The 27,905-nt window shown below is 50.3% G+C and overlaps 1 protein-coding gene and 1 non-coding gene across 2 annotated transcripts; both read right to left on the bottom strand.

Annotated features, from left to right (window-relative positions):
• Positions 1-735: 735 nt before the first annotated feature.
• On the bottom strand, positions 736-27,905 carry MMP2 (matrix metallopeptidase 2). The gene is made up of 13 exons (XM_019979504.2): positions 27,443-27,905; positions 24,047-24,273; positions 22,938-23,086; positions 21,749-21,877; positions 21,356-21,529; positions 18,605-18,778; positions 17,569-17,742; positions 15,238-15,393; positions 13,870-14,005; positions 9,511-9,647; positions 7,880-8,039; positions 3,416-3,525; positions 736-1,653 (listed from the first exon to the last, which is right to left on the bottom strand). The coding sequence occupies exons 1-13, from the start codon at positions 27,596-27,598 to the stop codon at positions 1,550-1,552; spliced, it is 1,986 nt and encodes a 661-aa protein (XP_019835063.1). The 5' UTR covers positions 27,599-27,905; the 3' UTR covers positions 736-1,549.
• On the bottom strand, positions 7,056-7,129 carry TRNAG-UCC (transfer RNA glycine (anticodon UCC)). The gene has a single exon. It is a non-coding gene; the product is annotated as a tRNA-Gly (tRNA).

Below are 27,905 nucleotides of genomic sequence, written 5' to 3'. Positions count from 1 at the left end.
AGCTCTAGAATTTCCATATAGGAGGGGATTAAGGATGGGCAGTCTGCTGGGAAGGAAGGGTAAGGAGCTTACCCATCAATAGAAGCTGTGTTTAGAATGCACACACAGTTCTCCCCTAGCTGTGTTTATTAGAGAGTTTGGGGGAGGGGAGATGGAGGGTAATGCTGCTGATGGAGATACTCGGTTTCCGACTAAAGCTTCTTCTCTAGGTCATCTTTGGCCTTACTCAGGATGTTATCCAGTATCTATGGTACCCTTGGAAAATCACTTTTCTCCAAGCTTTAGTTTCCTTATCAATCAAAGTTGACTGATAATAGCCTCCCTTTTTTAGGTTGCTGTAATCTAAATGAAATGATGCATGCGAAGGGTCTGGCACATAGTAAGCATCGTATTAATGGAAGGGGTGTTACTGTTAAATTCACTATTATTAGTATTAGAATTTATGTTATTGTCAAGGCAGAAACTGAGACTCAAGAAGAAAGGAAACCTTGAACAAGACCCTGCAATTAAATAACAGAAACTCTGCTTTGGCTCTTTCCATGGGACCAAGGGACTCCAGCTCACCCACCCAGAGAGTCTCTTGGTGATTACTTTGGCAGCTGTGACCTTTCCAGCAGATGTCACCTATGCCCTGCAGGGAGCAGAGATTTAGACTTTCTGTTTCCTCTTTGAGCTGGGGCTGGGGCTGGGGCTAGGGGTCCTCTCTAGGCTCCACTAAAACAGCCGGCAAACACATCCACTCAATTAGTGTCTTTATTCGTACTCACTGATTTTTCCCACGGGGAAACTGTTGAAGGGACAGGAGGGCAGGGCTGGGCAGGGGGAGCCATGGCTTGGTTTTCCTCCATCCAGTGAAGGAAGTGACAGAGGAGGGACATAACTAAAGAGAGTGACCAAGGGGACCATCACTACGTGGACTGAGATGCATCGTGCAGTGACTTCAGACAACCTGAGTCCTTCCGTCCGGAAATGCAATGTCATAGTGGAAAAGTAAAAAAAAAAAAAAGATCCAAAGAAAAGAACAAAGTGCATACAAAGCAAACTGCTAATGTAGGGACAGTTCTAAGGCAGCCAGCAGGGAGAAGGCCAAATGTCTGGGGTGGTCACCTGACGGTGCCCCACTCCCACTGCCCCATGCCAGACCAGGCTGTCGGGCCACCAGTGCCCTCTCGACGTAGTCTCTGTTGGCTCCCAAGGTGCTGTAAAGCCACAGAAAGTTGTGGAAGGAGGAGAGCCTGAAGTGTGGCAGCACCAAGGCAGCCCCAAGGCATGGCTGCATTGAGAATCTCAAGGCATCTCTTTGGGGGTGGCTCTGGAGGGCCGGTGAGATATGGAGGGGGAGGGACACCCAGGAGGAGTACAGTCAGCACCTTTACTTGAGCACAGGGCAGAGCCACTCTAGGGTTTCTTAAATTACCAGGTGGGGGTGAGAATGCTGATTAATTACAGAACTGAGGGCTGCCACGCCCACCCGGGTCCTTCCCTGGTGCTCAGGCCCTGGTGTGCAGCAGGTGATGGAGGGGCAGGCCCTGGGGGAGGCGGAGCCAGCTCAGCAGCCCAGCCAATCGGATTTGATGCTTCCGAACTTCACGCTCTTCAGACTTTGGTTCTCCAACTTCAGGTAATAGGCGCCCTTGAAGAAGTAGCTGTGACCTGGAATGAGAAAAAGAAGAGCCTGTGACCAACCCATCCTCAGATGTTATAGCACAGAGAAGGTTCCTGAGAACTTTACAAGTCTGCCTGTCATAGGGAAGATGTTTCTAATTTTTAAGATTTTTTTTTTATGTGGATCATTGCTAAAAGTCTTTCTTGAACTTGTTACAAAACTGCTTCTGTTTATGTTTTGGTTTTTTGGCCAGGAGGCATGTAGGATCTTAGCTCCCCGACCAGGGATTAAACTTGTACCCCCTGCATTGAAAGGCAAAGTTTTAACCACTGGACTGCCAGGGAGGTCCCCAGGAAGAAACTTTTAAATCACAGAAGACCCCTCTGGAGGCTGGAGGAAGGAATTAAACTCTCTGAGTCCCTGTTTCTTTATCTTTGAGATGTGGCTAAAGATACCACCTCTTAGGGATTATGGTGATGATAAAATGAGATGATATATGCTATGATTAATATAAATAATAGCACTGTGCTGAGCACAAGCACCACTTTGCTTTCCTAGAAGTGGCAAACCAAGAGACTGCTATCCCTCTCAGATGGCCCACATATGGGTTTTATTTAGTCCACACAAGTTTTCTGTTTTGTTTTGAATAATCTGGAAATTTCATATGAAAATACAGATTTATCACTTCTTTTTAAAAGAGCTAGACTATCTAATAACACTATTCCCCTTTTCTCTCTTTTTTTGGGAGGCCGCACCAGGTGGCATGTGGGATCTTAGTTCCCCATCCAGGGATTGAACCTGCACACCCCCTTGCAGTGGAAGCATGGATTCTTAACTACTAGATTGCTGTTCCTGCTCCCCTTTTCTTGCAGGGCAGAGATCATCAGAAGCAGAGAAGCAGCTGTCCCCAGAAAACAAGCCATGTACTCTCTGATGCTCCACAGACCACATCACTCCCCGCTGTCTGCCTTGCCTGCTTCACTCATTAATGCACCAGCTTGGCCCCTTAGGGTTTTGGAATTTCTTACTCCTGACACATATGACCTCATTTACTTCTTTTCAAACCCCTGGCATACAGGAGGTGCTCAACAGATGTTTCTTTCTGAAGATAATCCTTAACCTGACACCTGGCTGTACCCTGCTTTTTCTTGGACATGTGAGAGGTTTAGTCAGGGCCATGTGCTTAGCATGTGATAGGAGCTCAAAAAGCATCTTTGTGAAATTTCATTGAAATCTCCTCTAAAAAGCCAAACTGGACTCATTTCCAGGGCCCTAGAGACCTCCTAGAAGACTCCTCAGGAATCTGGTTTCCAAACTCCAAATTCTAGCCCTTGCTGGTTTGGTTGTTTTATGCAGCAAAGGAACAGAGACAAATGGGCCATCTTTGCCACCTCAGCATCAGGGCCTGACAAAGTTGGTCCTGTCTCAAATGGAGCCATCCTTCTGCTAACGGGAGGCGGTCACAAGGCCTCCTGTGGAACCCAAAAGGGCCTGGATCAAACCCCAGAATGAATCCAGGGCACCAAGCCCAGGTTTCTCGCCCCCGGCAGGCCTCCCCTCCTCCCCGCTCTCTGGCTCCAAGCTCTGCAGCTGTGAGGGGCCTTTCTGGGTCTTACTGCCTGGAGCCAGCTGAGTGAACAGAGGTCAGGGGTCTGGATGCCTTCCCAGCGCTGGGCTGAAGGGGCTGGTTTGTTTTCCCCGGGCGCCGCCTGCCTCCCCACACAATGAGGGAGTGTGTGCTTGTGAGGAACAGGGCCCTGGCTGGGGGCAGGGAGTCCTAGAAAGCGGCCAGAGGCCTGGGCAGCTCACCCCCGCCCTGCAGGTCCACCACAGCATCCAGGTTATCAGGGATGGCGTTCCAGGCATCGGCGATGAGCTTGGGGAAGCCAGGATCCATTTTCTTCTTCACCTCATTGTATCTGCAAGGAGAATGGCCATGGTGAACGAGTGGGGCTCCCTCAAGGCCAGCCCTGCCCCAGCGTGACCAGAGGATCCGGCTGATGGCTCCTGGGTGAGCCTGGGAGGCCAGCTCTAACCCTTCAGGGAGGCCCCTGACTGGAGCTGAGGGGCAGGGAGTCAGACCTGGGTAAATCCTAATTACACGACTCACTCATTAGGTGACTTGGGACAGTCCCGTAAAAACAATCTTATAATTATTACTGACGTTTAAACAGTGTGTTACCAACTTTCCATATACTTTCTCAGTCAATCCTTATGGCAATCCTATGACAGTTACTACATAATACTCATTTAATATACCAGAGGCTTAAAAAGGGGACCCAGTTTCTAAGTGGGAGTCCAACTCAGGCCTGACTGGCTCCAGGGTGGCAAACTCCTCTCTGAGCCTCAGTTTTACCATCTGTTAGATGGGCTATATTTAATGTATTGATATTTAATTATCATATATATGAATGGAATAATAACACATGCAAAATGCTTAACAGTATCTGAGAAATGTTAGTTCCCTTAGAAACTCTGCTGCAGTACAAAGAGCACTGGACCGGAAGCCCAGAGACAAGGTCCTGCCCATCACTGCTCGGCTTGAAAAAATGCTGCTGCTTCATCTGTCAAGTGAGCTGACAGTCCACATCTGGGGCAATGATCTCGGCTGAGACATGAGGTTACAGTACAAGGTGGTGCATGAGCCCAAGCCCTGTGAGTCACAGAGCAACTTCCTGTCATCTCAGGCCCACCGGCAGCTCCCAGGGCAAGTCATTATCCAGGGCTCTGCCTTTAATTTGTGTAAATACCTGGAGTATTAGTTGGCATATTCTTTTCCTGGCTAGCAACATCTGTCTTTTTCATTTTAATCTTGGGAGAACTTTTAAAAGGCTGAGGTCATTTTGATTCCACTGCTTCTCTACCTACACTCCATCTATTTATTATTCTGCAACTATTTAATGACCTCCCACTATGTCGCTGTGGATATTGTAATAAACAAGATAAAATCTTACCCTCATGGTGCTAATTTTCTAGATAGATCTGTGTTTGAATCTCATTCTGGTGACAGCCCAGTACCAGCCTCATAGCTGACTCTTTTCTTCTCCACAGCCAGCTTGCCAGCCTCCAATCCCAGACGCCAAAAACAGCTTCCCCTATGAGCCCCCTTCTACAGGAGTCTTCCCCCTCTGCCCATCACCCTCAGAACTGCCAGAAATGCCTTTCTTAATCCCATCTCTGTCATGAGACTTCTTGCAAAACCTAACATGCTTCCTTGTGACCTGAGGTACCAAAACCAAGTTTCCCAGCTTGGGAAAATTCCAGGATCCTATCCACATCCCCTGTAACTACATTCTCTGGAGTGACAATGGCTCGGAGCTATGTGCCCTTGAACTTGCCCTCATTTCTTTCTCACTCTACCCACAGAACGCAGGGAGGGCAAGAATCAACTGAGGCTCAGAGAAGTGAAGGAATGTGCTTCTAAGTTCTTTTCCTCCAGGAAGAATACAGCATGGAGCCATCGGAAGATGCCGGCTCTGAACAGGACCATGTGTCTTCACTCTCTGTCCCCAGAGCTTCCTCCTATGGTGTTTCCTGCTCACTGGGACACTTTCTGAAAGCTTTCTCTGTGACCCTCTGACCTTCTCCTCTCTGGCTGTAGAACTGTAGTGTAGAGAGTAGGTGTTACAAATACAGACATTTGTGTCAGAGATTTTTCAAAGGTATATCCTTGAGGCCACCTGGAAAACGCACCTAATAATCGTGGCTGCCCTAAGTGAGAAATACAGGTGAAATGCATAGCCCGGGATGTGGTACAGGGCCATCGTGAGAACCATCACCATTTTATTTGTACGTGTTTATATCTCTTCCCTTCATGATATTGTAAGTTCCACCAGGCAGAGAGCAACTATTTCTTTTTTCTCCTTTTTTAAAAAAAGTTCTGTGCTATATTGATTTCTCTGCCATATGGGATCTTAGTTCCCCAACCAGGGATCGAACCCATGCCCCCTGCATTAGGAGCACAGAGTCTTAACCAGTGGACCACCAGGGAAGTCCCAGAGAGCGCCTATTGCTTGACCACTATCTTCCAGCACCAAGGTAAATGCCTGGCACATAGGAGATACTGAATGCATTTTTCTGGGCTTAGTGAAAGCTTATAGAAGCAAGGGCTAACCACTCCCTGGGGTTGCCCAAGCTGGAAGCAGCTCCTTGTCCTGTATCATTCTGGAGCGATTTCTCCTTTTCCAGCAAGGAAGCCTGGGCCTCTGTAGACTCTACCAGGACCAGTGTCTCAGGCTCATTAACTACCTCTCCTGGGAAAAAGATCTGTCTCCTTTAGAAACCCCACCCAGAACCTCCAATAGATGTTTCAGTTCTGCTGCTTTTAAGGAAGATTTACAGAGCTTTCCCTGTGGAACAGGCTGTCCATCCCAGATCTAGGCTTTGGCAGGTAGGCTTGCTATTGAAAAGGACTAGAAAGTAGATAACTCTGCCCAAAACCCAGCAAGATGCCAGCATAGCCTGAGCATCAGTGTGTGTGTGTGTGTGTGTGTGTGTGTGTGTGCGCATGCACGCAGGCAAGCAATACTCATGATTACACACGGACACGTCTGTTCCCATATGTTTACATTCACAGTGTGTGCTGCAGGATGATTATAAATGTCCTTTCAACACTGTGATTCAAAGACACTAGGGCTCTCTGATTCTAAGATTTGGAGATGCAGAGTGACTACTGTGCCGAGATGCCTTTCCACACAGCACGGGCATGTGCCTGGGAGTGTTCTGGAGCCTGTGGGCAGAGCACTGTGGTTTTCTGGCTGTTTCCTTTCCTGAGGCTTGAGATATCATTCAGCTTAAGTTGCTAAGTATCTTAGCAATATGTCTGGAATTCCACCCTGACACGGCAGCTGGGGACATAAACAGCTTCTAAATGCAGGGCAACTGGGGGCGGGTGGTGGGGAGGACGGGGGAGGACAGCGGACTCTGGAGGGAAGCAGGATTGTTCCAGGAGTGGCAAAGGTTCAGATGTAGGCACAGGAGGAACGAGAATGCTTAGGAGGCAAAGAGGAAGACCACTCCTCCACCGACCCAATAACCCTGAGGGTACAGTGCCAGGGGCCTGGGGTTAGACGGCAAAAGAAGCAGTTAAAATTCCACAATCTGCGTAATCAGCAGACAACACTTGCCTATAAATAACTTAGACAAGTTAGTTCATCTCTTTGGACCTCAGTTTCTTCATCTAGGAAATGGGAAGATTTGTAATGAAAATTCCTGAGATCCAGGCTGCCTCTCAGTAACCTTTCCTGGGTATTGGACTCCCTGGCCCTCAGCCCTGACCATGGTCTCTTAGAATCAGATCCTTCCCTTTATTTTTAAAATTATTTTTAAAAATATTTATTTATTTGGCTGCACTGGGTCTTAGTCGCAGCTTGCAGGATCTTTTTCAGTCTCAGCAGGCTAGATCTTTAGTTGTAACATGCAAACTCTTAGTCATGGCTGTGGGATCTAGTTCCCTGACCAGGGATTGAACCTGGGGCCCCTGCATTGGAAGCACAGAGTCTTAGCCACTGGACCCACCAAGGAAGTCCCTAGACCCTTCCCTTAGATGAGCTGGGGCAGAGAGCTACATGCTTCCAAACTGGCCTCCTGCCAGCTTGCCCCCATAGCCAGGGGACCTGTGGAAGCTGGGCCAGAGGGTGCCGCTGTTTCCAATGAGGCCAGATTTGGATGCTAGCTCCTGTGGGTACCCGTCTCAGTTTTCATCCTGTGTTTGCCCTCTGCCATCCCTGCCTCCACCACTCCCATCTCTTGGGACCCCACTACCTCAGGTATAGTGTAGAAAAGTGGAGAATAGCATGTTCTCTGGGAGCCAGAATTCTGGGGTTCAAATCTCAGCCTGCCACTACTTGGCTGTGTGACGTTAAGGCAGATACTTAAACTCTCTGAACCTATATCCTCACCTATAAAATGGGAAGAATAATAATACCCACCTCATACATAGGATCAAAGTAGCAGCTATTATTTTTATTACCCCCTTCTTCAGTGAGTCACCCTAAAATACAAGGCTCCAGACCAGACAGTCATGAGCCCAATCCAAAGACTTCTGAGCAGGGAAAGGAGGCCCTAACCAGAACTGTACCAGTAACGTGCCCAAGAATAGTTCGCCCTTTGGTGACTGCTCAGAGGGCCTGTAGCCCTGGCGGATTAGAGACCAGAGAGGGGGCATCCACAGCCCACCAGCCTCTGAACTCAACCCAAGAGGCTCAAGGCCAGTGTTTTCTCTCTGTTGACATGGCTGGCGGTGCGGCTCTCCTTCACACCACCCTCCCTTACCTCCAGAATTTGTCTCCGGCGAAGATGTACGTCTTCTTGTTCTTGCTCCAGTTAAAGGCAGCATCCACCTTCTGGACACCAGGGGGGAGCCCCAGGCTGGTCAGTGGCTTGGGGTACCCTCGCTCCAGGGTACTGGCTGAATAGACCCAGTATTCGTTCCCTTGGGTAGAAGCAGAGGGTGCGTTGGTGGCAAGTGCTCAAGGCTGTTCCTCCCACCACCAATCTGCCAGCGACCCCACTGTGGCCTTTCTCAACGGGTACACGAGTTCTGCTCACTTCTGGATTCAGTGCCCAGAATTGGGGCCTCCATGTAAGGCTTCGTAAATTGGTTATGGAAGGTCCCTGGCCAAGAAGGTGAGCAGGAATGATTCCCACCCTGGCTTCATTCATCAAGTCAGAGATTCTAAGTGCCACAACTGCCGTGAAGAGGCACCTTTTTCTAATTTGCACCCAGGTCCCCTGTGAGCCAGCAGCTGCCCTGGTCACTCTGGGATGGAGGAGCTGGGGGGTCCACTGGTCAGCATGCACCCACAGCGCTGTCTGAGCCTTCAGCGTCAAGGAAGCTGTCCCTGTGTCCCCATCTCAGCCTTCACCCCCCTAACCGCCACAGCTCTTCCTGAATCCCCTAACAGCCTGTTTTTCTGTCTCCCCTCCTGGCTCATGAGCTCCCTGAGAGCAAGAGTTGCAGCCCTGGGGACATGGGAGGCGCTCGAATAAAGAGGAAAGGAGCAAGGTTTCCCAGATGTTACCCAGGTGGCCCTGCTGCTGTTGTTCAGTTGCTAAGTCACATTCAACTCTTTTGTGACCTCATGGACTGCAGCCCGCCAAGCTGATCTGTCCATGGGATTTCCCAGCAAAAATACTGGAGTGGGTTGCCATTTTTCTCCAGGGGATCTTCTCGACCCAGGGATTAAACCTGTGTCTCCTGAACTGGCAGGTGGATTCTTTACCACTGAGCCACCTGGGAAGCCCATATGACCCTACCTCAATGATTTTTACCACTTATAGAGACTCCTCATGGGCCTTCCTGGTAGCTCAGTAGTAAAGAATATGCCTGCCAATGCAATGCAGGAGACGCAGATTTGATCCCTGGGTTGGGAAGATCCCCCAGAGAAGGAAACAGCACTCCACTCTTGCTTGGGAAATCCCATAGACAGAGAAGCCTGGTAGGCTACAGTCCATGGGGTTGGAAAGAGTCAGATATAACTTACCAACTAAACAAGAGTCTCCTTGTACTATTACTTAATTCAACATTCTGCTTTCAAGGAATTCATTTTGAAGTCTATAGAAATAAGTGTAAACATTAAAAATAAAAACAAATCAGTGTTTAAAAAATTCTAACTAAAACTGTCATCTGCCGAAGGCACTAGCATTAGGAAGGTATTAAAGGCAGTAGCACTGAAGTGTCATTTTCCTTTGGAAAAGGAATCAAAAAGATTACAAAGTGAGTAAAAGGTTACTGAAATGTTCATTCTGTGAGCCAGTGCTGGTTGATGCTGGATGTCTAACCAATCTCCCAGATGATGGTTGAAAGAGTAGATCTGTAACTAAGGGGAGCACCCACCAGCGTACAGGAATCCTGGTACAGCGCCCCCTGGAGCTGAGGGCCAAGAAGGTCCCCTCCCACAGACCTGCAAAGAACACAGCCTTCTCCTCCTGTGGGTCTTCGTACACAGCATCGATCTTTTCCGGCAGCTCAGGCCAGAATGTGGCTACCAGCAGGGGCCCTGTGGGCTTGTCACGTGGTGTCACTGTTCGCCAGATGAATCTGGGTGGGGGAAGGGGACACAGGAAACCACACCTTCAGTCCCTCTGCAGCTGTAACCACACATGCCTCCCCAAGCCCACTCAGAAACATCCCAGGATAATTCCTTGGCGGGGTAGAGGGGAGGCAAGATCAAAGGAAGGGTGGAGAAGGACTGGAGAATGAGCAGAGTCCCCTCAGCAAGAAGCCAGAGCAGAGAAGCAACCACTTTGCTCCCCCTCCTGCTCCCTCCTCCAGGAAGCCTTCCCTAACTACCTCTCTCTCCATACTGTGCTCTCCCCACTCTGAGTCTCTCAAAACTGGCAACACCAAGTGCCTGTAACAGTAGTTTGATTGTTTGGTTTTTTTTTTAAGTGTTTTATCTTTCCTGCCAGATTAGAAGTCAATTGAGGCAGGAGCTTATGGCACGCAAAAGCATTTCCCGAATTGAAATGGATTCATGCACTTTGGCAGGAGTAATAAAGTGTGTGTGCATGCTCAGTTGCTCAGTCATATCTGACTCTTTGCAATCCCATGGACTGTAGCCTGCCAGGCGCCTCTGTCCATGGAATTTTCCAGGCAAGAATACTGGAGCAGGTTGCCATTTCCTCCTCCAGGAGTACTAAAGAGCCTTCATTTATTGAGGGCCTACTAAGTCCCAAGCACTTCATGTGGCTTGTAAAATGTCAGCCTTACAATATTATAAAATAATATGCAGTCTTGGTGGTCTACCCAGCACCTATTATTTATTTCCCTATAATCCTTCCTCACAACATACCCATACTTACGGTCCCTCCTTTCCTATAGATGGATCCAGTCCCCATTTTGATAAGTTTAAGCTACCCGCTCTCAAAGCGAGATCTCCAGACCAACACGTGGAACTTATTTGAAATGCAAATTATTGGGCTCCACTTAGGACCCATGAATCATACCCTCTGGGCTTGGGGCCCAGTAATCTGTGACTTAAGAATCCTTCCAGCCGATTCTAATGCGTGCCAAAGTTTGAGGACCAGTGATCTAATCCTATCAGAGCTTAGCATTCCCCAGCAACTGTTATAGATTCAGCAGTGGCCGTATGTCCTATGTTGGCACAATAATATTGAAGACATACACTTGTATTTCACATCTGGAGATCTCTCTCTCTCAATCTCTCTTCTGCTGCATGTGGGCAAGGAAGTTTACAGCCCCAATTGCCATTGGTAGTCATCGTGTGACCCCAAGGGACTCAGCCTTAGGAAGAAGTCAATGCCAAGGACGGTAGTAAACAAAAAAAAATCACTGAATCCGTGACCCTCTTTCCGCCCCTGGAGGCAGCCCTACCCCTGGACTTTGTACCACATGGGAATAATTTCTTTCCATTGTTTAAGCTGGTTTGAGTTGGGATTCTTTGTTACTTACGACCAAAACATCCTGATACGGGAAAGTACCACGATCCTTACTTGGCAAATGACGCTCAGAGAGGTGGTGGAATTGCCAGGATTCAAATCCAGATCTGACTCCAAAGTTGGAGTTGAATTATCCTTCAGTACTGCCTTTCTAGTCCCCCACAATGTCCAGCACCAATTTCTGCATATAGTCAGTGTTTAAATACTTACTGATCAATTCAAGGAGCCCATTAAACACTCATCAACTTCCTTTTGAAAGAAAGTGGGATGTGTCAGACCAGAGATGGCTCCGACCTGGGCCTAGGCACCACACCCTTTCCCAGCTCTGTACTCAGACCCACCAGAGTGGTCAAGGTCTCCTTAAGGAGAAGTGCAGCAGATCAAGGGTGGTGCTAGAGCATGGGTTCCCTGGGCTCACCTCTTCCCCATCCCTTAAATGAGGGCTGCAGTACACACTGAGATCTGTTGTTACATGTCCTGGTTTGGGCATTCGTGGACCGATGGACCTGACTTCTCAGTGCATTATGGGTCTCATCTCTCTGTGGCATCTGCCCCACTCCTCCCACCCCCCACCCAGCACCTAGCCTAATGCCTGGAGCAGAGGACCCCCTTCACAAGAGTTTTTGGAACATCTTCAGCCTCACCAGGCTCTCCTGGGATAAGCCAGTAACTTTGCATCTCTCCAGCTTCGCTCTTGCAATTCCCTTGTCTCAACCTCGCTCCCACCCTGCCAGCCCCATCACGTCCACCTGCACCTGCTTCTCCTCTAATGTTCCCGCTTGGGTATCACTTCACCTGCGGAGCCTGCCTGGACTCAGACGTGTCCACAAAGTGTTGTGCTACTACCTCTGCCGTCACATCTCTTTCATTCTGCCATGACGGTCCTCTCTGCCTCTGTTCCCTAAACCAGACGAGTGGCGCTCAAACTTTAATGTGGATCAGAATCATTGGGGAAATTTTTTTTTCTCTTTTTGGCTGTGCCTTGCAGCTTGTGGGATCTTAGTTCCCTGGCAAGGGGGTGAACTTCACCCTTGGCAGTGAAAGCACAGAGTTCTAACCATTGGACCACCAGGGAATTCTCATGGGGAAATTTTTTTAAACGTACATGCCTGGGACCCATTCCCAGAGATTCCAGTCAGAGGGCCCGAGGGTGGGGGCAGAAACTTTTAACCCTCACACTCTAAGTGATTTTTGTTGGGGAGATTCATTGACCTTTTTTTGAGAACACTAATCTAGGCATTGGGCTTTCCTGGTGGCTCAGCGGTAAAAACCCTCCTGCCAGTGCAGGAGACGTGGGTTCAGTCCCTGGGTGGGGCAGATCTCCTGGAGAAGGAAATGGCAACCCACTTTAGTATTCTTGCCTTGGACATGCATGGACAGAGGAACATGGTGAATTATGGTCCATGGGGTAGCAAGAGTCAGACACGACTTAGTGACTAAAACAACAATCCAGGCATTAAGCAGCCCCTCTGCCCACAGCACAAAACACCTCACTCCCAGATCCCAAAACTTAGCAAAGGATTTGGCACAGTAAAAGCCAAGTAATTATTTGTCAATAAGGACAGCTAGTATGATTGAACACACTTAGTCTGTGTCAGGCATTGTTCTAAGCACTAAGCTCATCTAATCTTCAAAACAGCCCTATGAGATAGGTTGGACTATTAATCCCATTTTAGAGATGAGTGAAGTGAAGTGCAGTGGAGTGAAGTGAAGTGAAGTGAAGTGAAGTCGCTCAGTTGTGTCTGACTCTTTGCAACCCCATGGACTGTAGCCCACCAGGCTCCTCTCTCCATAGAATTCTCCAGGCAAGAATACTAAAGTGGGTTGCCATTTCTTCCTCCAGTGGATATTCCTGACCCAGGGATTGAACCCGGGTCTCCCTCATTGCAGTCAGACACTTTACCATCTGAGCCAAAAGAGTAATTTGAGGTAAAAAGATACACAATTAACTTGCCTGTAATCATGCAACAGGTTAGTAGCAGGTCCAGGATTCTAACCTAAGCAATCTGGCTCCAGAACCATTCTCCCAACTATTACGCTCTATGGATGGACAGATGATGAATGACTTGATGATGCGCATGAATACATAACGATGATGGATGGACAGATAATGGATGGATGGGCGGATACTGGATGATAGATGCGTGATGGATAGGTAGGAGAATGGAAGGATGGATGGATGGATGCTTTAATGTAGTTGTAGATTTGTTGCCTGCCTCTAGGACAGCTGGGTGAATCACAGCCCTGGTGGATTGAGTGCGGGCCTTTATTTATAGCCTGAAGGACACCACCTCTCTGCCCTGTGGTGACTTGTTCCCCAAACATAGAACATTGAGGTCAAGGCCATTCCAGGAGAAGGTCTATGGTAGATGCATTGTTCCTAAGTCTTCCCTCCATCCCTGTTTTAGAAATCTACATCCATGTGTGATGTCACATGACTGTGCAGTACCACCCCCTAGAGTAGGTAGTGGGCTTGGCCATGTGAGTAGCTTCAGCCAGTGAAGTATTCTCAAATATGCTCAGACTGGAGGCCTTAAATGTATTTGTGTGGTCTGATCTGGCCTCCTGTGCTCCTGCCATCTGTCACGAGTAACCGCTAACCCCAGGAGAGGGAGTGACATGCAGACCATCCCTGAATGCATACTGCAGCCCGAAGCTGAGACACCGAGGAGACCCACAGGTTAGCAAACAGCACAGGAAGTGCCTGTTGTGGTAGCACCGAAATCTGTCGGACATGCAGCAAAAATGGGTCTCATACCGGTCATTCTGTGAAGCCCCCAGTGGGGTCCTTGAGCAAGAGATGGGGGCAAGAGAATAATGGACACAGGGCAGAGGGCAAGGAAGCCAGCTCCTACACTCACCGGTCCTTGAAGAAGAAGATCTCCCCACGGATCTGAGAGATGCCGTCGAAGACGATGTCCTGTTTGCAGAGCTCAGGAGTGACGGGGCCCAGGGTTGGGGTGGGGCCGGTGCCAGTATCAATGTCAGGGGAGGCCCCTGGGGGAAGACACCCGACCTCAGACTCTCCCTAGCCCCAGGGGTTCTCCCCCACAGGCTGAGCCCCAAGACCGGCCTACCCAATCTGCTAAAGACCATCAGAATAGCATTCTGGCCTCGGTGTCAGCCCAGGGAAGACAAGGGAAGAGGCCTGCACTTGGAAAGGAGACTGAACAGAAACCAGAATCCTGTGGTCCTTCACCTTGTATGAACATTCTTCCCCAACATCCCCTGAATTATTCCTCTCTATATGCCTAAGAGGTAGGCATCATCTTTACTCCCATTTTACAGATGAGGAAACTGAGACCCAGACAAGTTTTGTATATGACCTGCCCAAGGATTTAAACTCAAAGCCCAGGTTTCTGAGCCCACAAGAGAGTCAGTGTCAGAGGCGAGACCGTGTGGCCAGCACTGGGGGTGTGGCAGGCACCTCCTTCACTCCTGAGGGTAACCAGCCACCATTTAGAGGTGAGGAAACTGAGTCCAGAGAGGTAAAGGCCGGCTCCATCCCTTGAAGCTGGTGAGTGGCAGAGGCGACGCTCGAACCCAGAGCCACTCACTCACTCTACTGCAGTTCTTTCCCAAGTTCTGTGCTCCCCACACCTCTTCGCTCCAGAACCATTTTCACGATTTCAGCCTTGTCTAAGTGCTGCCAGTACTATTACACGTTGATTTATTTTAAAAAATGGAGTCACTTTGTAAACTTTAGCCTCATTGCAAGCATTAATATACATAAATCAGTGGTTCCAGGTACTAGCTGTACTGATCCTACTACACGTTAAAATAAAAGAATTGTTTGGAGAACTAGAAGTTTTGCACTCCTGTATCATTAAGGTCATTCCAGGTGCTGGGAATTTCTACCCTGTATTTAGCTATTAATACTTCTCCTGGATTCTAAACCTCACTTGGATGCGTAAACCTCATTGACCTTGAGGCCAGAAAGTTACCTTTCTCAGCTGACTCACCTAGAAAATGGAGAGCCCATTTCTGCCCCACCTGCCTTGCGGCGTGGCTCTGGGGAGCCAAGTGAGGCTCAGACACTGGTGTTATTTGGAAAGGAAAGGGCTGTCCGAAGGCCTTAGAGTAATGCTCCAATATCCCCAGACCAGGTTAATACTGCTGCCCTTGTCTCCTGCAGTCCCAGATCTGGCTGGTTCCCCCCACTGGCACCCTACCCCCAGTGACACGACCTCCCCAAATCCCTGCCCCAGGGACCCCAAGCTGAGGCTTACCATAGAGTTCTTGGATGCCCTGGATGTCATCATGGGACAGGCGGAAGTTCTTAGTATAGGTATAAATGGGCGCCATCAGGGCTCCAGGGTCCTGTGAGTGCTCCAGCCCCATTGCATGGCCAAACTCATGGGCTGCCACCAGGAACAGGCTGTACCCTGAGGGCCATAGGGAGGGGAGGCAGGCAGAAGGACAGGGAGAGAGATAAGGGACAAAGTCAGATCAGGGGATTTCCCTGGTGGTCCAATAGTTAAGACTCTGGGCTTCCCAATAGGGGGCACGAGTTTGATCCCTGATTGGGGAACTAAAATACTACATGTGACTCGGTGCAGCCAAAAAAAAAGTAGTAGTAGTCAGGCCTGGCTCTGACAATAGGGACATTTGAGGACATCTCCATGGTAGGGTTCAGAGCATGAAGGTGGCACATATTGATGTTTTCTTCTTCGGACAATTCTGGGGTTAACAGACCACACCTTTTACTTTCAATTAGAGTCAACCCGGGTCCCCTCATCCCTTTCCATGTGGACTGCACATGTGCTATAGAGGGGAGCACGCAGCATTGGCAAATCCTGTACTTAAAGGCCCGTTTGTTTAAAAATCCCATTTCCTGGCTCTTCGTTTTCTCTATAAAGAACAAGAGCAAAACCTGCTCTGCAGAGTCTCCAAAAAGGAAACCCAGGGGAAGCAGTAAAAAGATGCTCACTTGGAGTGGTTGCCCAGGCTCAAGCCAGACAGTGGGCAAATCCTATCATTGCACTCGATTGTGTGTTGAACTGTGTCCCTGCAAAGACATGTTCAGGTCCTAACCTCATATACCTGTGGCTGTGACTTTATTTGGAAATATTGTCTTTGCAAATAAATTAAGCTACAAGTTAAAATGAAGCCATACTGCAGGAGGGTGGCCCCTTAATGCAGTGTGACCCACGTCCTTAGAAGGTACATGGCCAAAGAACAGAGGCAGAGATTGGAGTGATACAGTCTCTAGTGAAAACGTGGCCTTACCCACACCTTGATTTTAGACTTCTGGATGACTCAGAAGGGAATAAATTTCTGTTGTTTTAAGCCATCTGGTTATGGCGGCCCTAGGACACTAAAACGGGCTTCCCTGGTGGCTCAGTGGTAAAGAATCCACCTGTCAATCAGGAGATGCAGGTTTGATCCTGGGTAGGGAAGATCCCCTGGAGAAGGAAATGGCAACCCACCCCAGTATCCTTGCCTGGGAAATCCCATGGACAGAGGAGCCTGGCAGGCTACAGTTCATGGGATAACAGAAGAGTCAGACATGACTTAGCAACTACACAATAGCAAGAGGACACTAATACACTGCCCCCTCCCCCAACCAAGTACACTATACCTGCTCTGGAGTCTTAAACCACTCCGGCAGGTGGAGAACCCCACCTTTAAATAGAGGCTGGAGCAGAGCAGGTAAAATCAGGGTAAGTCTTAGCATGGCACTTGGGGGAGGATAAAAAAAATTCCCTTGGCCAGCCTCTGTCATTAAAAAGAGGCTGCCCTAATACTGGCTGGCCCCAGCCCAGCATTCTCACCTGGTCATCTGGGTCCTTGAACCCAGTGACACGGGGCCCTGCAGCCTAGAGTGACTCCCCAGTGCCCTCAAGGATCCTGTTCATTGCAGTGACCACACAGTAAGGTCACAGCCTGTCTCCTGGTTACTCTCTCCCTCAAGCCTGTGAGCCCTGGAAGGCAGAGAGCTGTCCCTGGCAGCTGTGTTTTCAGCACCCATTACTGACAAGGACTCCTCCATTCACAACCTGGCAAAGGATGGTGCCCATGGGGCAGGGAGGGCCGTGAGGGCTTCCCCATTCTGCGTGGAGGGTGGGGAGAGCAAGGATGAGGTGCCTACTGTATTCCTCTCTTCTGCCCACCCAGCTCCCTGAAGGCAGCTCTCTGCTGGAGTGGGAATGTCTCGCAGGAGAATCATCTCTCTGGAGCAGGGTTCCCTGTATCGAGCACTGAAATGTTTGGGAGTGTGACAGACCCACCTGGAGCGGTAAAGAGGTGGGAAAGGAAAGCAGCATCTGCTGGGGAAAACTGACTCCCACTCAGGAACTGGGAACTGGGATGGATCAGGTCTTATTTTGGAGGCCACCTCTTTGCCCAGAGAAGCGGGGCTAAGCAGGCAAGCGGTCCCCACTAGGAACGGCAGCGTCTCTGGTGAGTGGGAGGGTCCGCAGTAGAGATGCCGGTAGGTGGGTGTCTAGGGGGCGGTGCCTATGGCTGAGGTGGGTGGGGACTCTGGACGGTTTCCCCGCCCACATATGGGCGGGGCCGGATGTGCGGCTTCTCTGACCTAAAGCCAGGGCTCCTCATACCTTGGTCGGGGCAGAAGCCCCACTTGCGGTCATCATCGTAGTTGGAGGTGGTCGCACACCACAACTTCCCATCACTGCGGCCAGCGCTGGTGCAGCTCTCGTGCTTGTTGCCCAGGAAGGTGAAGGGGAGGACACATGGGGCACCTTCCGAGTTCCCGCCCACAGTGGACATGGCTGTGGGATAAGGCACATGGGTCAGCGGAAGGCAGGGGGTCTGAGGCCTCCACCAGGAGCAACGACAGGACGTGGATATTAACAAACCAGACTTACTGAGTGCTTGCTCTGTCCGGGCCACTGGGTCAGGGGCTTTATACACATCTCACATCTTGGCCCCTCTTAAACAACCCTGTGTGGTAGGGACCCTAGATTATCTCCTATTGCACAGATGGGAAGACTGGAGCTCAGAGAGATTAAGTAACTTGCCTAGGCAGTGCTGCTGAGAAGTGGCAGGGCTGGGATGCAGACCTAGGCAGCCAGACTCCAGAGCTTTTAAAATTAGCTTTCCATGGGTGGGGCCATGGTGGGGCCAGAGGAAGCTGGGCAGAGCTGAGGATGCCAACACCCCTTCCAAGACTGGGAGCTCCATCACACATGGGCCAGTGGGAGACTTACCTGTGTCCTCTGCAGAGAGCAGGGACTCGGCAAATATCTGTTGAAGGAAGGGAGGAAGGAAGGGAGGGAAGGAGTTCTTATTGAAAAACAAAGATCAAAAGAGATACAGACTAAGACAAAGAGAGGCAGGGAAGAGAGACTCTGGGATGAGGGGGAGGAAGAGACAAAGACCAGGGAGGCTGGGAGTGCAGGTCATTCTGAGGGAGTCCTGGGCGGGCCTGAACCAGCTTAGGCTGGTGATGCCTAAGCATCACCAGCCAATTCAGCTGAACTGGCTGTGGGTGCCCAACATCTGTTCTGACTTTGGTGTCCATGCTGGGCCAGCCGCTGAGCGTCCTGATTAGCACCCCTGTCCTGGGGAAGCGGGGTGGGGAGGGCTCTCGTGGGTCTGCTATCAGAGGGTGGGGAGAGGCGCAACACCCACCGGTCTCCGGGCAGAAGCCATACTTCTTGTCGCGGTCGTAGTCCTCGGTGGTGCCACACCAGCGGTAGCCGTCCGTGCGGCCCTCCGTGGTGCAGCTGTCGTAAGACGTGCCCTGGAAGCGGAACGGGAACTTGCAGGGCTGTCCGTCGGCGTTGCCGCCCATGGTGAACAGGGCTGGGGTGCAGGAGAGAGGGGGAGGGTGCGAATGTGAGCATCCGCTGGGCACCTGTGTGAATGCAGAGCTGGCTGCCCACCTGCCCACTCACACCAGGGAAGTCATAGCATTGATAAAATATTTTTAAAAAATCTATACTGGTTGGTAAACTGTTGCTTCTCTGAACTTCTGGGGGTAAATACTCCTTCCTCCCTTGCCAGCCCCAGCCTTTTCCTTGGACCTTATGGATCGCCCCCCTCTGTCTCAGCAATAAAATAGTTAACCCCTGGCACATGGTAGGCGCCTCCAGAGCCCTACTCCAGCCCCAGGGTCACAGTCCACTCTGCCTGATTGATGCTTGCATCCCTGCAGATTGCTAAATATATCATCCAAGGTGGGCAGGATGGCAATATCTCTCCATTTGACAGAGAGGGAAACTGAGGTTTGAAGAAAGCTGGCTCCAGAACTACTCATGATCACCTAGATGGATGAGGGTTGTAACTGAGAACTACAAAACACACTGATCTCCATCTCTGCCTTCCTCACTCTGTCATTCACGCTTGCGCACACAGAGAAAACTTCACCTCCCTTCAACCCCAGGCGTTTTCCCAGATGCTGTGGTCCCTGCAGGAGGGAGAGGAGAGGGAGGGCGGGAGGGGGAGGTGGTATCTTTGCGAACCTTTTAATACACACCCCAGGCTCCCACTCTGACCACCCCAAGACATGGGCCATGACTGGAGGGTTCAGGGGAGACAGTGGGATTAAGAGTCTGGGCTTGTCTATCTTGGGTTCTCCCCCTGCTGCCCCGCACCCTCATCCACCCGAAGCTACAGAATGGTGTGTCTTTGGATTTGCCAACTAGCAAAACCACAAGTGCGTAACAAGGACCATCTGTGAACAACGGCGCCAGAGGTGACCTCACCAGCCCCCATTAACTCCACCATGGCCAGAATCAAGCCCAGTCCCTGGCCACCCCCACAAGTCTCAGGGCCCCTTACCCTCACTGCTCCCTTCTCCCCAACCCAGAGACCTTCTCCTGGAACGCCAGAAACAAGGCGGCTGATGAAGAAGACAAGCTGCCTTGGTGGCCTTGAAATGGGAAAGGCGAAGTGTTAACTTCAATGGAGACCAGTCTCCACCTTTGGCCTCCCATCAGCAGCATTTCTACCACCCAGGAAGCCCCCATCTCTTCCCAAATCCTGCCCCCAAAGGGATGGAGACAAGCAGACACTGACTCAGCAGTCAGGAGGGGCTGAGTAACCAGAACTTCTGCCCCAAGACCCAAACACGTGCATGCCGTGCGTACTTACATCTGGCTAAGGACCAAGCCAATGGTTAATGTCCCAAACAGGGAAAAACCCTTCCTCAACTTATGAATTACAGCTGTTTCCCTTCTATTATCAAGACATTCTGTTCTAAACACAGGGGTTGACACATGGAAGGTTAACGCCATCCAAATCCCTACTGGGAAATGCAAGATACATTAAATATTTTTGGTTTTAAGTATTTCTGACTTATTAATGGCCAATGGCTTGAACTTTACTTAATAAAAAAGTATTGCATGAGTTTTGGGTACTAAAAGCGTAAACAGGGACACATTTAACTAGCTCTTTGTTTCTTTCCTTCTGTCAACAGGGCTGGTACTTAGGGTTCAGTTGCAATAACGTCAGAAAGATTCACAAACGTGTAAAATTACAGCTAAGAAGACAGAGGTATATACAGATCAAGGAGTCTTTATGGACTAGCAAAGAAAAAAGGTATTTTAAAAGGTTTTGGACTTTTTCACATTTTCTCCACATCTTCTCAGCTTTCAACCTCCTGAATCATTAAACATGATGACTTGATAAGAGTATAAGGTTATATATGCTGTCCTTTCATGATTTCTGATTATGAAGTACGTCAAGGATAAATTAAAAAGAACTGAGTGTATATGTCAATACCCTCACCCTTTAAAAAAAATTCCCTCTACATTGTTTCAAAATATCTAGAGCTTATGTCTCAAGCACTGACAAAAGCACACATATAAATACTAGGTCAAACCTGATGCCTTTGCCAAGACCCAGAGATGCAGCCACAAGCCACGATAGATGGAGACCAAGAAAGGCAGATGGAACAGCCCCCAGACACACAGAGTCAGCATCAGAACCAGAAGCAATGGCTGAAATCCCCCAGGTCGGTGTCCCCAAGCCAGGTTGGATACTGGCCTCAGTACCAATCCCATTGTTAGGCTTCTGATTCATCCCAAGGCTCTCCTCAACCCTTGAACCTCCAATTCTGCTAGAGGGTAGAAAGTAGTTCTTAAGAGACCCATTGGGCATTTTAATCATTCTAAGTTCAGTTTAATGTATGTTGGAAAAAATAATTAGCACATCAAACTAATGAGTTCAAAAATATTGCTAATGGTGAAGCTTAAAAAAGGAAGTGAATAAATGAAAGTATTAAGTGAATAATGGAACAGATGAGAAGGGCACAGTGATGGCTCAAATTGGGATGTGGGGGCTGAAGGAAGTGGAGGGGACACTGGCTAATTGGCCGTGCCAAGCCTGAGGAGTATAGAGGCTGGGAAGGTCAAGGCCTGAAGCCAGGAGGACACTCACCTTCATGGGGGCAGAAGCCATACTTGCCGTCCTTGTCAAAGTTGTATGTGGTGGAACACCAGAGGAAGCCATCGCTGCGGCCTGTGTCTGTGCAGCTGGTGTACTCCTTGCCGTTGAACCGGAAGGGGAACTTGCAATATTCCCCGTCAGCATTCCCGTACTTCACACGGACCACTGAGGAGCCACACAGGGTGGAGGGTGAATCTCTCTAGGCCTTTCTTTGGAGACCAGGATTGTGACTCATCGGGGTGTGTGACCTCCCTCCCCCTCCCACCTGAGCAGATGGAGGGGTCTACAGTTGCCAGGGAAGCCACAGTCTTCGTTGCTAGGTGACAGGGAGGCATGCAGAAAATCGGCGAGGAGGCTCAGGCATGTAGATGGCCATACTCTTACCTTGTCCTTCTCCCAGGGTCCACAGCTCATCGTCATCAAAGTGGGAATCTCCCCCAACTCCAGGGCCCGGGGCGAAGGCATGAGCCAGGAGCCCGTCTTTGCCATCAAAAGGGTACCCATCTCCATGCTCTGAAACACACTGGATCTCAGCTTCTAGTTACCCCATTGGGGGCTGAACCCCAGCCACATCTCATCCATGGTTGGGGCCCTTCAGCCCATCTACCCTCTGACCCCTTCCCTCGCCCTGTTGGATTATCCAGGACTGAGGACACAGCAGGCCAGTAGAGTGTTGCTGACTTGACTGTCAGCATCCTATGGTCTACACAGCCCTCAGAATCTCTACCACCAGCCTTCATTGTCTACACTACTGCTGATGACGCTACACTTACCCACATAGCTACACTGCCACACCAGTCTCCTCGCCACCACCCTCGCTGTCCCCAGTGTCTATAGCAACTACCTTCACATCCTCTCTTAGCCATATCACCTCCCTTCAAGTCATATTATTCCCAATGGCCACAACGCTAACCCTCATAACCACTTTGCCACCCAGGGCCATACCATCTACCCACATACCTGCAGTGTCTCCTGTGCTACTTACCCTCATTACTTTCCACTCACAATGTCTACACTGCTTACCTTCATGTCTACACTACTGTGTTCCCACCCCAACCCACATGGTGCCCTAGACCCCGGCATCCATTCTGCTTACTCTCAAGTCTACACTGGTCCATTGTATCCGACCCACTTTCATATCTAGAGTTCCTCAGCGTCTACGAGTGTCATCCAACAGAACTTCTTGCCGTGATGGGAATGTTCTTTGTCCAACTTATTAGCCTCATGTGACTACAGGGCCCTTGAAATTTGACTAGTGTGACTAAGAAACTGAATTTAAAATTTTATTAATTGTAACTAATTTAAGAGTAAGTAGCCTTGAGGATCCAGGGGCTACTATACTGGACAGTGTGGGGAGACCATTTGCTTTCAGTGTCACACCACCTCCAGGGAGTCAGATCATCCACTTCGCGTCAATGTGGCTTTCCCATGTCTGCTCCAGTCTACACCACTCTAGTGTCTGCATCTTCTACCCTCCTAGCTAAGCTGGAAAGGAGACTCCCCCCATGCCTCTCTAATATCCAGATTGCCCCTTTGTCTCTACACTGACCCCCTGCGCCCCTCCTCCGCCTACCCCAGCGGCCAAAGTTGATCATGATGTCAGCCTCTCCATCATGGATCCGAGAAAACCGTAGCGGAGTCACATCGCTCCAGACTTGGAAGGCACGAGCGAAGGCATCATCCACTGTCTGGGGGTCCAGATCAGGTGTGTAGCCAATGATCCTGGAGGTAACAAAAGTGCATGTGAGTGTGTGCAGGTGTGCAAAGGCATGTGCGTATGCCTAGGCCTACAAATGTGTATGTATGTGTGCAAGGGTGTGTATATGTGATTGTGTGTGAGTGCAATGGTGGGTGCGTGTGCACAGGTGTGTGAATGTGTGCATACATGTGACAGGTATGTGTCTGCATGAGTGTGTGCATGAGTGTGGATGCACACGCAGGCATGTGTGTACATGTTAAGTAGAGCTTCCTGGGAGAAGAGCCCACTAGAGCGCCTTGAAGTCCTGCGGAGCCTTAGATCAACCCATACGGATAGGAATGTAAACAGTGCATTCCGGGACCCCGCAGAGATGTCATCCTTGGAGTGCAGCATGAGCCCTACAGAACAGAGCTCTCTCAGCCCAATTAACAACCAATTATAACAACTCTATACCATAAAACCCAATTATCAATAGCAACCAATCATCAAGTTCTCATTACCCACTCAATAACCTCATCTAATAATGACAATGACTAGCATTGATTATGGGCTTCTGTGGTGGCTCAGATGGTAAAGAATCTGCCTGCAATGCAAAAGACACAAGTTTGATCCCTAGTGTGGGAAGATCCTCTAAAGAAGGGAATGGCTACCCCCTCTCACTATGTGCTGGACACTGTGAAACCCTTTTATGTACGCGGTCGACTTCCCAACCTACCCATAAATAAGGTTTTGTTTTAATTCTGTTTTGTAGAGTGGAAAGTCAAGGGTCAGAGCACTGAAAAGGAAGTAGTTCAATGCCCCACACCCAGGAAGGGTGAGATTCAAGTCCTGGTCCGTTTGACTCCATTCCTAAGAACTTTGTACGCAAACTCCTTAGGATGCCAAGTCCTCCCAAGATCCCTCCTGGGTCCCCGGAGAGGGGAGAAGACAACGCCCAATGAGACACAGTATCCCTTGGACCAGGGCCCGCCCTGCCTTGGCACCTGTATGTGATCTGGTTCTTGTCCCACTTGGGCTTTCGGGGGAAGAAGTTGTAGTTGGCCACGTCGGGGTTGCCACAGCGCGGCTTCCGCATGGTCTCAATGGTGCTCTGGTCCAGTTCACCTGTCTGGGGTAACCCGAAGAACTTCTGCATCTTCTTCAGGGTGTCCTTCAGCACAAACAAGTTACAGCTCTCCTTGGGGCAGCCGTAGAAGGTGTTTAGGTATTGCTGGAAGAAATAAGGACCCAGGCACAAACAGCCATGTTAGGATGGTATAGTATTGGCCAAAGGAATCAGCAACCCCAGGGCACTGGGTAGAGTCCCAGGTTCCCAAACCACTGGTTAAGTGACATACACACTCCCAGATGGCCTCACACTCCCATTAGCCGAGTGACATACAAACTGTAGATACTGTGGTTTGGGAGTACATGTTGGGTGCCCACTATATGCCCAGGTACTGATGTCAGCATGTGTTAACTCATTTGATGCTCACTGCAGGGACTTCCCTGGTGGCCCAATGGATAAGACTCTGCTTCCACTGCAGGGGGCACGGGTTTGATCCCTGGTCCAGGAACTAAGATCCCCCCAACGCTGCGCAGTGTGGCAAAACAAAACAAAACTTCTCATAGCTTCTATCATGTAGACAGTATAACTATCTCCATCATACAGAAGAAGATACTAAAGCACAGAGAGGTTAAGAAACTTACCTAAGATCACCAGCTCTTAAATGGCAGAACTGAACTGGGACCCAAGTAACTGGCTCCAGAGCCCAGGCTTAGATTATCTCTCTACCACCTCTCTTTACCTCCATTGTCTCTTTTAATCCACCAAAATGCTGATGACATAGGGATTATTTCCCTCACTTTTCTTATAAGGGTTGTGTGCCCTGGGCTCCAGCAAGAGACAGACCTGGGTTCCAAATCTGAATCTGCCATTTTCCCAAAGAAAACAATCCCGTCCCTCTGTGACTGTGCAGCTGGCTCAGCCCAAATGCAGGCCAAAACCAAACAGTCCCTTGCAGGGGGTCAGAGACCAATCAGTTCATCTATTTATTTAACAAATACTTTCTGACACCTATCAGGTGCCAAGCCCAGTCTTAGGGCTGAGGGTCAAGTGGTGAGCATGACAGATGTTTCTAGTCTCAGTCTCTAGGGTTCAAAGCCCAGTATAGGGAGGCTGACGGATCACAAATAAGTGAAAAATTAAATATGTGATAGGAATGGTGGGGAGAGCCTTATTAATGGGGCCCTAACCTTGTTTAGGCAGAGAAGGCAATGGCAACCCACTCCAGTACTTTTGCCTGGAAAATCCCATGGATGGAGGAGCCTGGTAGGCTGCAGTCCATGGGGTCGCTAAGAGTCGGGCACGCCTGAGCGACTTCACTTTCATGCATTGGAGAAGGAAATGGCAACCCACTCCAGTATTCTTGCCTGGAGAATCCCGGGGACAGAGGAGCCTAGTGGGCTGCCGTCTATGGGGTCGCACAGAGTCGGACATGACTGAAGTGACTTAGCAGTTAGCAGTAGCAACCTTGTTTAGGAGGGTAGTTTGGAAAGAGGAAAGAAAGGGTATAATAATAATATTAATAATAAACGATAATAACATATGATGACTAACACTTATTGAGTGCTTTCCATGTCCCAAGTACCCTTCAAAGTGTCTAAGATTACCTCTCCTTTATTTTCCTTTATTTATTTTTTGTTGTCATGCCACGAGGCACACAGGATCTTAGTTCCTCCACCTGGGATCCAACGGTGCCCTCTGTAGTGTAAGCATAAAGTCCTAATCACTGGACCACTAGGGAATTTCCTAAGATTATCGCTCCTTTAACCCCAAGACAGGAACCCTTATTACCCTCAGTTTGCAGGAGAAGCTCAGAGAGAAGTCACTTGCCCAAGATTTACTAGGCCAGTTGGTTAGTGCACCCCCCTGATTTGAAGTCAGGTGGTCTAAGTTCAAAGTTTGGTTTCTCAAGCCCCCCACTGTATGTCTCTGGGCAACATGGACCTCCATAGATTGTATAAAGTGTGGGGGCCCAGGTAGCTTCGTGACTGATACTCCAAAGCTCCACCTTCGCCCTCAACCACAGCCCCATCATTATGCAGACCAGCTCCATTTGTCCAAAAAAGGCAGAGACCTGGATGCTGGAAAAGGGGCAGGGCTGGTGTCATAGCTTGAGAAGGAGTTCCCCGGGTGACCAGGTGACCAAGGGCTTGACGATCCTGTCCTGGACAGTGTGGGGAGGATAAGGGCTTTCTAAGGCGGTTGACTCAGCGACTAAACAACAACAAAGGGTGGTTGAAGCAACTAATTGGCAGATGTGCGCTGGAAGGAACGTGTTGAGGGGTCCAGACCCAGCCCGAGGTGCTTACGGGGGAAGGGGGAGTGCCCTTCCGCTGCCCCCATCCCTGCTTGTGCAACCTCTTGGCGGGGATGCCCCTGGCGCCAGGCGCGCGCACTCGCGCGCTCTCAAAACGTCTGAGCCGCAGCTCGGAACCCCGCCAGGAGGGAGGGCTCCCTGGCTGCTCTCCCGTCGGAGCCGGGCTCAGTCCGCCCCCGCCCCACGCGCCGGGGCCCTCGTGCTGCCCCTCCCTCCGCCCTGCTGGCCAGTTCTCTCCCTCCGTCGTCCGACTCCTTTGGAGAAGTTCGAGGAAACTTTCTGAGGTCCAACCCTTGACCTTCGTTGACCAACTTGTTCATTCAGCCACTGAGAAAAGATGCGCTGGTCGTTTCCCATCGGCCCCAAATACTTGCCAAAAGGACTCCTGAGAGGTTGGTCCAAGGGCCCCTCTCCAGATGTGTGCAGAAGGTTCCTAGACGTTGGCCAAAGTTCTGCTTTGCCCAGAGCTCCCACCCTCACGTGTGCAAAGCTTTATCCAAATTGTGTGTCAAAGGCTCCCTCTTCCTTAAAATGGAACCCCTAAACAGGGGTTTCAAGGATCCTCCACTGTTCGCAAAAGAGACCCCTTCAGGCTTTTTGCCAAAGTCCTCCAAGGACGCTGGCCAACTGGCTTTGTCAGCCAGCCCCCCAGATGTGTCCAAGAGTTGTTTACAAAGCCGCCCCCCTGTTGCCAAATCCCAGATCCTGGACAATGTCCTTGTTATTTGCAAAAGGGGCCCATTCCAGAGGTTTGCCATAGCACCTCGGTTCCCGACCCTGCTGGTGGTGCGCCCCCCCTCTGGGTCCTGAAAGTTGCCAAGCTGTTTATCAAAGGCCTTCTCCTCTTACAGCAGCTCCACCATCCCACCTTCGGCGGTCCAAAGACCACCCCGCGCGGTTTACTGAAGCCCCTCCCCCACACTGTAAGCCCACCATGGGGTGGGGGGAGGGGTGGCCCTTCCCCCCGCTCCAAAGTTTCTCTAAACTTGGTTGGATGAGGCTAGCGTCGCAACTCACCACAGCCAACTCTTTGTCCGTTTTGGGGGCGACATCGCCGGGAAATTTGATGATGGGCGACGGCGCGGCGGCGGCACGGCCCAACAGGCAGCCCAGGACGCAGAGCGCCCGCAGAAGGGCGGCCAGCGCGCCCCGGGACACTCGCGCCTCGGTCATTGCGCTCCCGGGCCCCGCGCGTCGCCCGGGGGTGGCAGGCTCGGTGCGTGTGGCCGCGTCGCCGCCTGGCTGGCGCCTGCTCCCCCGCGCGGCGCTGCGCTCCGAGGGGCTATTCTATTCGGTCTCCTCGGCTTTGCCCGGCTCAGCAGAGCATGGCCCGGCCCCCAGCCCGCTCCGCCGCCGCCTGCTCTCGCCCAGTCCTGGCAGAGCCTTTTTATGTTTAAAGCTCCAGATGCGTAGCCTCCAGCCACCGCCGGAGGAAGTCTGGATGCAGCGGAAACAAGGGAGGGCCGCCGCCAGATGTGGC

The sequence above is a fragment of the Bos indicus genome, chromosome 18, assembly GCF_029378745.1.
Source record: "Bos indicus isolate NIAB-ARS_2022 breed Sahiwal x Tharparkar chromosome 18, NIAB-ARS_B.indTharparkar_mat_pri_1.0, whole genome shotgun sequence".
Lineage (NCBI taxonomy): Eukaryota > Metazoa > Chordata > Mammalia > Artiodactyla > Bovidae > Bos > Bos indicus.
This window is presented reverse-complemented; position numbering and strand designations above follow the sequence as displayed.